This window comes from Trichechus manatus, unplaced genomic scaffold (assembly GCF_000243295.1).
Source record: "Trichechus manatus latirostris isolate Lorelei unplaced genomic scaffold, TriManLat1.0 scaffold00008, whole genome shotgun sequence".
NCBI classification, from domain to species: Eukaryota; Metazoa; Chordata; class Mammalia; order Sirenia; family Trichechidae; genus Trichechus; species Trichechus manatus.
The window spans coordinates 29,039,322-29,049,187 of NW_004443944.1; the positions used below are offsets into that span (position 1 = coordinate 29,039,322).

A 9,866-nucleotide genomic window follows, 5' to 3' on the forward strand; every position below is an offset into this window, starting at 1 on the left:
GGGCATGCAGACCCAAGCCCTGAAGGTCTCTTTTCTACCCCTCCCACTCTGCCAGAGCTGCTGCATCAGTTCTCGTGCTTCCTGCTCTGAACTTGGTCCTTTCTTCACTTCTGATTCCTGTGGGTTTCCATTTCTTTCTTATGAGCTCAGCCTAACATTTAATCCGATATGTCGGTGTGTTTTTAGCAGGAAGGGTTCCACGTTAGCGAATCTGCTGTTGGTCAGATGTGGAAGTTGACAGATGGTTTTAAAGAAAAGACCTCATTGTGCATGAGGACAGAGGCTCAGAGAAGCCATGTGACATGCCCAGGCTCTCACCAGAGCATCTGCCGTGTTGTTTTGGAACACTGTGACTGTGATTTTAACACTGAGGATATACATGTCTTCTAGGACATCACCCTGAAGATACAGTTTTTGAGGCTTCTCCAGAGTTTCAGTGACCACCATGAGTAAGTATGAGTGCACCCCTGGAAGGAGAGTCGTTGGGTCATCTCCCAAAGACCGCTTCTCTCCTTGTCCCGTCACTGACCTCAGCTCAGGAGGACCTGGGAGCTGGTGCAAGCCCACTGTCACCTCAGTGTCACCAAGTGGGGCCAGCACTTCCATTTATCCAGCCCTTCCTTCATGCCAGGCACTGTGCTGAGCTCCTTCACCCTCACAGCCACCCTGGGAAGCAAATACAGACATTGTTGGCCCTTTATTACCCTTGGAGTCAGTACATCTCAACCCTCTGTCCCTCTGAGCCAGGAGCAGACAGATGAGATGGTCACAGGGGCTGCGCAGGAACCTCAGATGGGCAGAGGGGGTTGAGTGTTTGCTTATTGAACAGATGGGTTATTCTTCACCTCCACAAGGAAATGTGCCCTCTCCCATTTTTCTTGAAACACATTTTGCCCTCTAATTTTTTATTTTTCAACCTTCAGTAGAAAACGTATAAGAAAACAATTCTGCTCTAAGGAAAACAATGCAGGGGAAGGATGAATGGCAGCCAGACCTTGACCTTGATTTTGGGAGACAGTGAATGTGGTGGGGACTTTGGTGATCTGGAACACACAGGTAGCCGTGCTTACCCCGCCAGCTGTTAGTGTGCCAGAAACTGGGCCTGCTGTTGAATGGCTTCTGGTTTTGTCCCCTCAAGAAAAACCAAAAATTAAGATTTATGTATGAAAAGTTGATTTTTAAATATTATCTCCAATTCTATTAAAACATTGTATGAACTAACAGATTATGCCTGAGGACAAATGTGGTCCACGGGCCTCTATTTTGCAACTTCCATCTTTATCATGTGTTACCATCCTCTTTAAGAGAGGTTCTCTGTCTCAAGGACATAGAGGGGCACCAGGAAGTATGTGAGTCCCCTGAAAAATGGTACCAATATGTTATGAAGGTGCACATTTTTTTTCTGAGGAAATGTGTCTATTGCTTTCATCAGACTCTTAAATCTGAGTACTTCTGTGTGCCAGGCGCTGTGCTAGACTCTGGGGAATACAGTGCTGATGAGTGAAAACAGCCATAGCTCTGCTTTGTGAAGGTTGTAGTCTGGGATGAGAGACAGTAGTCAGAGGATCACACCATTGAATGTATATTGACAAAGAGATAGTGTTTGGGAGGAAAGAAGCATTTGGCAAGGGTCCTGACCTGGCTGGAGGATAGTCAGGGAGCTCTTCCTATAGAAGTAACAAGTCAGCTGAGACCTGAAGGGTCAGTAGTGGTTAATTGGGTGGGAAGGGAGAATGTTCTAGCCAGAGCCACAGCATGTGTAGAGGTCTGTGCAGGAGGGAGCATGGGGTGTTGAAGCAGACCAGTGTGACCAGATACTGTGAGTGTTGGGGCTTGGCTCAGCTTGAGGCTGGAAAGATAGCTGGTGGCCCAGCCATGCAAGGCCTTGTGGCTTATGTTCAGGGGCTTGAGTTTTATTTATTCTATAAGCAGTGTGAAGCTGTGGAAATGCTTTAAACGGCTGTGACATGATCAGATTCCCATTTTTTGAAGATCATTCTGGGTGCTGTGTGAGGAATTGATTTCTTGTGGGGAGACTGTCTTTATGGTCTCTTTCAGATTGCTCGTAGGGTACTGATGCTGGGGCAGCCCACATGACTTGGGTGGTGACAGGCCTGGATGTGAGGAGGGGGTATCACAGAGGCCTCTGGCCTGTGTAACTGAGTGCATCCTGGCGGGAATGCTGAACTAGCACCAGGCTTGAGGAGTAAAACAGTGAGTTTGATTTAGACTTGTTGAGTTGGAGGTGCCTTTGAGAAATCAAATAGAAATGTTCAGTAGGAAAAATAAAGGCCTGGAGATGCTGGAAGGGACCTTGTTTGTGAATGTGAGCGGCAGAGGGGTGGGTGTTGGGGCCAAAGAGAGACTCAGATAGTCTGAGAGCCCACGGCGCGGAATACCACTCAGGAGTACAAGATATTGGAGGAAGGCACTGGTAGATTCTCAGATTCTTCTTCTCCACAGAAATGAGCAGGGGGCTCCCTGCAGTAGCACAGTGCTGACACCGCAACCCCTGTTCCAGCCCTTTACTCCTGCACCCTATTTGTTTCAGGAATAAGTACCTGCTACTCAACAACCAGGAGCTGAATGAACTCAGTGCCATCTCTCTCAAGGCCAACATCCCCGAGGTGGAAGCCGTCCTCAACACTGACAGGTGAGCGTGGGCGGGATGCCCTGGGGCTCCCAGATGGGCGCACAAGGCAGGTGCAGTTGTGCTTTCTCACTCACATGTAGCCGCTGTGTCCCGAGGGCTGGCAACACCACCTATGTTATCTCACTGGAGCCTCCCAGCAGTCTGAGGCGGCTTTCCGACAGGTCACCTGCAGAGGTTACCTGTGCTCTGGCCCCTCCCCTTTGTCACTCACGTGCCCAAGGCCCCTTTGCTGATGTGTTCGCTGAGCAGGACAAAGAAGCAGGCCCCCCACCCTCTGCCAAGAGTTAAGTCCCATTTTCTGAATGCTGGACTCCGTGCCCAGCACGTACCTGGGCCATGTTTGCCTTATCTTCTGGAGCAGAGTTGGAGGGGCTCCATCCAAAGCAACAAGAGCCAGGATTTCCCAACCTTGCAGCAGAACTCCATGTTCAAATGAAATTGGACACAGTTCCACCCTCATGTCTGTAGTGGATAAAAGTATAGCTGCTCTACTGGAAGAGGGAGTTTCAGGGCCCAGAACCCCATGCTGGGACATGAGTCGCTTCCTCATCTACTGCCTTTGCTTTACGGGCCACAAAGCTGAGGCCTAGAGGCATGGGTACTTGTCTAAGGCCCAGCTGGAGCTGAACCTGAGTCCCAGGCTCTCTGCCTCACCCCATTGGCACTGACTTTGCCCCATCTGGCAGGCTGTGTCATGGCCTGTTTCAAACCCACTTTTGGTTTAAACAGTCGTCCCTCCAGCAGCTCGGAGCCCTGTCTAACTTGTGGTTTTGGCCTCTGATCACTTGCCATGGGTCAGGGAAGGGCAAGCTGGCCTGAGATGTGGTGTGAATGTGCCTGGCTCTTTGGTTCTGACTGCAGGCGTCCTCAGGCTGCTCTGGACCCAGGTAGAGCAGGGGGCCGTCCTGCAGACTTGTTCTTTTAACCCTCCTAAGCCGGCAGAGTGACCCAGCACCAGGGGTCCAAGACAGCAGTCCTTTGGCCAAGTGGAACTTGGTCCCTATCAGCCCCTCAGGTCTGCCACCAATTTCCCTGTCTTTTATTTCAGGAGTTTGGTGTGTGATGGGAAGAGGGGCTTATTAACTCGCCTGCTGCAGGTCATGAAGAAGGAGCCAGCCGAGTCATCTTTTAGGTGGGTTTAGGCATAGGTACCTGCCACTGTGAGGGGTCCAGAGCCAAGGGTTTCTCAAGTGGTTAGCAGTGCTTCCTTTAATAACCAGCTTCCACCTCTGAAGTCTGGACACTGGGAGGGAGAAGGGACTTTGACTGCCCTCTTGCCCTTGGGTTGGCTCAGCAAGCATGTATTTGCTTCTGCTACAGAGCACCATTGTATTTCAGGAGTTGACCAAGCAGTTACCAAGCACTTACTCTGTGCTGGACAGGTGGAAGAGAAACAGGAAGCAGTCCCTGCCCACATGGAGTTTCCTGGGTTGTGGGAAACGGGCTTGAAAAAACAAAACAAAACAACTGTTTCAGTGCAGTGTGGAAAGGAATAGAGCCAGGATCTTCCCCGGGAGCTATGGGAGCAAAGAAAAGCCCTTTCCCCTGCAGGGGCTGTCGGGGCCTGGGCGTGGACAGGGATAGCTTCTCAGAGATCCTTAGACGTACCTAAGATGAGTCTTCAAGGATCATGAGTAGGTTAGTGAGTGGGTAAGAGGAATTTCACCAGGGCTGGGGTGTGCGCTGTCGGTAGGCTCTAGGCCCAGATGTGCCCCTGTCAACTCAGCCTGCCTTGCCAGAATGCCCCCTCATGGCCCTCTGGGGCCACTCAGTTAATACCAGCCACCTCTTCTCGAGGACAGCCCATCAGCGGTGAGGTCGGGGTCCCTCACACATTCCTTCCCCTCTCTTCCATGCCCTCTCTGTTTGAAAGGGCAAAGCCTAGAGTGTTTTGCCGTGTGAGTCTAGACACCACTTCTCCCTGGCACAACCTCCTCCAGACAGAACCAAGTAGAAGATGCTGGGCTGTCAGCTCTGTGAGGATGGGGACTCTGTCTTGCTCACTGCCTTGTACCCGATGGCTAGTCTGATGCCTAACGTTCAGTAAATGTCCGTTGAGTAAATAAAAAGGCAGCAAATATCTCCCAACCCCTTGGGGAATGAGCATGGGCCAGAAGAAGGCAGCCTAAGCTGCCTGGGCCAGGGGTCAACATTTGGGTCGTAGGTTTTGGCAAGCTCGGGCTGTGGAGAGTTTCCTCCGAGGGACCACCTCCTATGCAGACCAGATGTTCCTGCTGAAGCGAGGCCTTTTGGAGGTAATGGCCTGAGGAACCAGGGTACCGGGTGTTCCATTCTCCCCCCATCCCCACATAGCTTTCCTGCTTTGAGACCTAAACAGTTTGTCGGGGGCATACCAATCTCTTGATTTTAAAATGCCAGTGCAGACTGCCCTAATTTTGACCTTGGGTTTCCAACTGTGGGTTCCTCAGGGGGCTTAAAGGGTGATTGGGGGACCTGGGAGGGTGGCCATGGAAGAAGGTTAGCGTGTTAAGTAACCCAGCAAGGCCTTTTGACCCTGAGGATGTTTTGATTCTGACTAAACGTTAATGGCCCTTTATTGAATAATGACCCCCAGAAAAAGTAAAATTTACCGAAGGTGGCCAAAACTGTAATTGGTTAAGAAAAAAAAAATTGATACAGGCAAGAAAGAGACCCATGAAACAAATCTTTTGTAAAATTCATAAGGAAAAAAATCAAATCAACGGAATCAGGAAAATGAAACTGGGAAATGTTGGAAACAGTTTAACTGTTGTAGGAAACTTTATCAAGGAGTTAAATTGGCTTAATATTCTTGATAATAATTTATTGATTTTGGTATAAACTTTATTTAAACAATTTCATAAACACAAAAGCAAACCATAGGGTCAAAATGTGTCCTGTACCCTTAAAATTTGTTCTTCATTTACCTGAATGGCCTCAGTGCTCAGGCAGCAGCAGATGTTTACATCTGGAAGAGTCACCCCTCACCTGGGAGCTGGAGAGCCCTGGCCATCTTGTGACCGCAGAGCAGGTCATAGGCTTCAGCCATGAGTGCTGGGCAAGCTAGAGAAGCCGTAGCTTCATACCCCAACCTGTCCCCCACCTCCCAGCCTGAAGTGGCACAGGCCTGGCCCTGCTCTTAGAGCCAAAAGCATCTTCAGACAAGAAGCTAGACAGGGGAGCAGGTTCAAATGACCTGGATGCTTGCTGGAAGCAGATATGGTGTGGTCTGCGTACATGCCTGCCCTGGGGGGCAACTTAGATGAGTGTGGCCTAGGGGCAGCAGCCCCCTCTGCTGTTGGCCCCAGGGCCCAGCAGCATTCATGGTGTCACCCTGTCCTCTCCCTACCCCAGCACATATTGTACTGCATTGTGGACAGCGAGTGCAAGTCAAGGGATGTGCTCCAGAGTTACTTTGATCTCCTGGGGGAGCTGATGAAGTTCAACGTTGATGCATTCAAGAGATTCAATAAATACATCAACACTGATGCAAAGGTAAGACTAACCTAGAGCTCCATGGGGTTTGCTGGATTGTTTAAAAGTCACCTTGGAGCCCTGGTCCTGGCCGGTCTTCAGGTGCTGGCTTTCAGTTGGAGAATACTGGGGAGTCAGTGGCCAGTAGACGTCTTCAGCAGACGTTCATTAGACCTACTCTGTGCCAGGCAGTGTGCCAGTAAGTGTTCAGTAAACACTGGGAAGACAGAGTTGCTTGTGGGGAGGGGCAAGGGTGGGAGGGATAGAATGTGAAAACGGTTGAGGCGGTGTGGTGGGGGCCACGATGGGAGCCCCAGGAAGGAGGGAGGTACCAGGTCTGGTATGGTAGTCAGGCTCACGGATGAACATGACAGAAACCCAGCTCAGACTAGTTGAAGTAAAATAGAGGAGTCCAGCACCCTCCAGCGCAGAAACACTTCATGAGGTGTCCGAAGATCTGGGTCCAGCTTCTGGTTGTGCTCCTTAGTAGCTGGGTGGTGAGGGCATGTCACTTACCTTTCTGAGCCTCATTCTTCCTATCTGGAAAAGAACAGGGCAGGGGAGAAGATCTCTAATGCCCCTTGCAGGGACCTGCCTACTTGGGGCATGCCTGTCTCCAGCCAGCAGACTACCGCCTCGCATTTCAGCTTAGTCTCTGCTCCAGTTCCAGGTGTTCCTGAAGCAGATCAACAGCTCGCTGGTCGACTCCAACATGCTGGTGCGCTGCGTCACTCTGTCATTGGACCGATTTGAAAACCAGGTAGACATGAAAGGTAAGAAGAAACTAGGGTGCTGGGGTGAATCAGTCTGTCAGCACTGATGCCCAACAACCAGCCCTCTAGCAAGGAGCCAGAAAAGACTGGACAGAGCTGTGCTCAGCACCCAAGTGGTCAGGGGTCAGGGCGCGCACACTGTGGTGCCAGCCATGGGCACGGATGCATGTGAGGCAGGACCAGTTGTGTAGGGACTCTGGAAAACTGTCTAAACTTTCTTTCATTGTTCTTTTTTCAATTTAATGTTGTCCTTTTTTCCTGCTAATGGAAACTTTGCTGTACACAATATAGATAAACGGGTCTGGAGCGGCTGGGAGATTGAGGGGTGGTGAGGGCTTTCAGAAAGAGGTGGTCTCTTAGCATGATTCTGAAGGAAAAAGTGGTGGTGCATTCTGGGTGGAGGGCTCTAATGAGGACACGGCTTAGCTTGGGTGACAGAACAGCTGGAGATTATTTGTTCCTACTGCAGCCAACTTTAGTTGTTTTGACAGTGAGGGGCTCCCAAGAGAGTCAGGACCCAAAGAGGGCTTGACTGGCGCCTTGTGTGGCCAGGCCGCTGAGCTTCCAAGCCTGCCGCTCACAACTCTGCCTCTCTGTTTCCAGTGGCCGAGGTCCTGTCTGAGTGCCGCCTGCTTGCCTACATATCCCAGGTACCCACACAGATGTCCTTCCTCTTCCGCCTCATCAACATCATCCACGTGCAGACACTGACCCAGGTGAGGGCCTTGGCCGACATGCAAGTGGGAAAGGCAGATGGAAACAAGTTCCTAGTCCTGGAGCCTGAAAGGGTTTATATCTCCCGCCCCACCCAAGAAGTGGGTCTCCTGAGACCATCTCTGGCTCCTAGCAAACCATCCCAGCTGTTCTAAGGACTTTGCCCAGTAAGCATTTGACATGTAGAGAGGAATCAGTGCCCCGTTTTATAGAGGGGCCCAAGGAAGAGTAGCAAGTCTGGGGTCACAGACTGAACTGAGCAGAGTTGAGATTGGCACTGAGTTCTTCCGACTCCCAGGCCAGTGCTCTTTCCCACCCCTCCTGCTGTGTGGGGCTTTGGAATCAGGGGTTGACTCCCAGCTCCCTCACTAAATAGCTGTGCAGCCTCCCCTTCTCCACACTTAAATGGGAGTGATACAATGCCTCTCCTCGGTTGTTCTTTTGTGCCTTCATCTAATAAACATGTATTGAGGCCGTGGGCTAGGCCCTGTGCTGGGGATGCAGGGTGAACAAGAGGCCGAGGCTCTGCCCTCCTGGTGTCACAATCTAGTGCTGAATGAATGTTACAAACTGAGATAAGTGCATCTAACCTGTGCACCCAGTCCTGCCTGGGGGATCCAGGCTTCCAGGAAAAAGTGACACCAGAGCTGAGACCTGGAGGAGTGGATGCTATCTAGACAAAGGTGGTTCTTGGCGGGGTGAGGATGTGGTTTGGGTGTGAGTACAGAACAGAAGGTGCTTGTGCAGGAAGGGCTGCTGGTGCTGCTGCCATCACTCCTCCCCACAGCCCTGCCTGAGGCTCATGCAGGGCAGCTCAGGGCTCAGCCCGTGGACGCTGCCAGGGCCTGCCTGGTGTGGGCCTGGGATGACCCTGCTCCCTGTCCAGTGGCTCCCCAGGTTCACCGAGGGCTGTTGGGGCTACTGGTTTGTGCCTCACTCGGCTGACCTGGGGCCTTGCAGGAGAACGTCAGCTGCCTCAACACCAGCCTGGTGATTCTGATGCTGGCCCGACGGAAAGAGCGGTTGCCCCTGTACCTGCGGCTGCTGCAGCGGATGGAACACAGCAAGAAGTACCCGGGCTTCCTGCTCAACAATTTCCACCACCTGCTGCGCTTTTGGCAGCAGCATTACCTGCACAAGGACAAGGACAGCACCTGCCTGGAGAACGTGAGTACCCTGCCCCCTTGGTCAGGCATGCAGGCCTAGTCCCTCAGGGGCGTCTTGGGTGCATGGGGCCTGTGGCACAGGTGACTCACGGTCCCTTTACCAAGGCCCTCCCCACGGGGTGCCGGGCTTAACCTGGGTCCTCCAGGCGCCCCCCAACCCCTCTCTCTTTGCCCAGAGCTCCTGTATCAGCTTCTCATACTGGAAGGAGACAGTGTCCATCCTGTTGAACCCAGACCGCCAGTCACCCTCTGCCCTTGTCAGCTACATCGAGGAGCCCTACATGGACATAGACAGAGACTTCGCTGAGGAGTGACCTTGGCCAGGCCTCAGAAACTGCTGGGCCAGGGCCAGTGCGGGTGAGCGTGGATACGCATGCCACGCGCCCTGCCCTGCTCCCGTCCCTCCCCTGCCTCCCTGCTGCTCTCTGCCTGCCCCAGGTCTTCAGGTACAGGCTTGGTGGGACGGAGTGTCCTAGAAGCCCTCGGGCCTGAGGGCCCAGTCGTTGGGGAACCTCAGTTCCTTCAGGACCCTTGCGTTGAGGACAAGGGCACTATGCCCACCCTTCCTTCAGAACCCGGGGGCCCTGGCCCACCCAGAGGTGAGGGGGCTTTAGAAACAGCTCTGTTTGAGCTCCTGCCCTGCCGCTCAGGTGTCAGTCCCGGGGTGGGGAGGGAGATGGGTACCCTCCCCCGATCTGTGAGCCAAGCTTCCCCTGGCCCTGGCCTTTGGACCCAGGTGAAGGCTTCTGAGCCCTGGGCAGGGGTGGGGGAAAAGAGAATGCCACTTTCCCCCCATCTGTCCTGCCCTCCCACCCTTATTTTCCTTTACCCCTCTGGTTCTGTTTGTTTGCTCATTGACGGCTGTGTTCATCCCAGGGGTTTCCCCCCAGAAGTGAGGGGGGGCCCTTCTCTCCATCCCTTGGGGCATGGGGTGGCTATGCCCTACCCCAGGGTGGTGTCTCCTGCCTGAGCCCAAATACACAGGAGTCTGCCTGTCTGGAGCACACCCTCGGCCCCTCCTTGTGTTGCCAATTTATTAACAGCAAATAAACTGATTAAATGGAGACTATTAAAGAACTTTATTTTAAATGACTGATGTGGACCTGA

General features: G+C 52.5%; 1 protein-coding gene across 3 annotated transcripts in view; it reads left to right on the forward strand.

Moving 5' to 3' along the window:
- The window catches only part of TRPC4AP (transient receptor potential cation channel subfamily C member 4 associated protein), a 61,439-nt gene extending 51,591 nt beyond the window's left edge, over positions 1-9,848 (forward strand). For all 3 annotated transcript variants that reach the window (XM_023725109.1, XM_023725112.1, XM_023725118.1), the window contains 9 exons: positions 391-449; positions 2,552-2,653; positions 3,702-3,785; positions 4,818-4,908; positions 5,987-6,127; positions 6,771-6,879; positions 7,483-7,595; positions 8,554-8,760; positions 8,936-9,848. In XM_023725109.1, coding sequence (XP_023580877.1) covers positions 391-449; positions 2,552-2,653; positions 3,702-3,785; positions 4,818-4,908; positions 5,987-6,127; positions 6,771-6,879; positions 7,483-7,595; positions 8,554-8,760; positions 8,936-9,073 — 1,044 coding nt within the window. In that variant the 3' untranslated portion in view covers positions 9,074-9,848. The remainder of the gene's footprint in view (positions 1-390; positions 450-2,551; positions 2,654-3,701; positions 3,786-4,817; positions 4,909-5,986; positions 6,128-6,770; positions 6,880-7,482; positions 7,596-8,553; positions 8,761-8,935) is intronic.
- Positions 9,849-9,866: the final 18 nt, after the last annotated feature.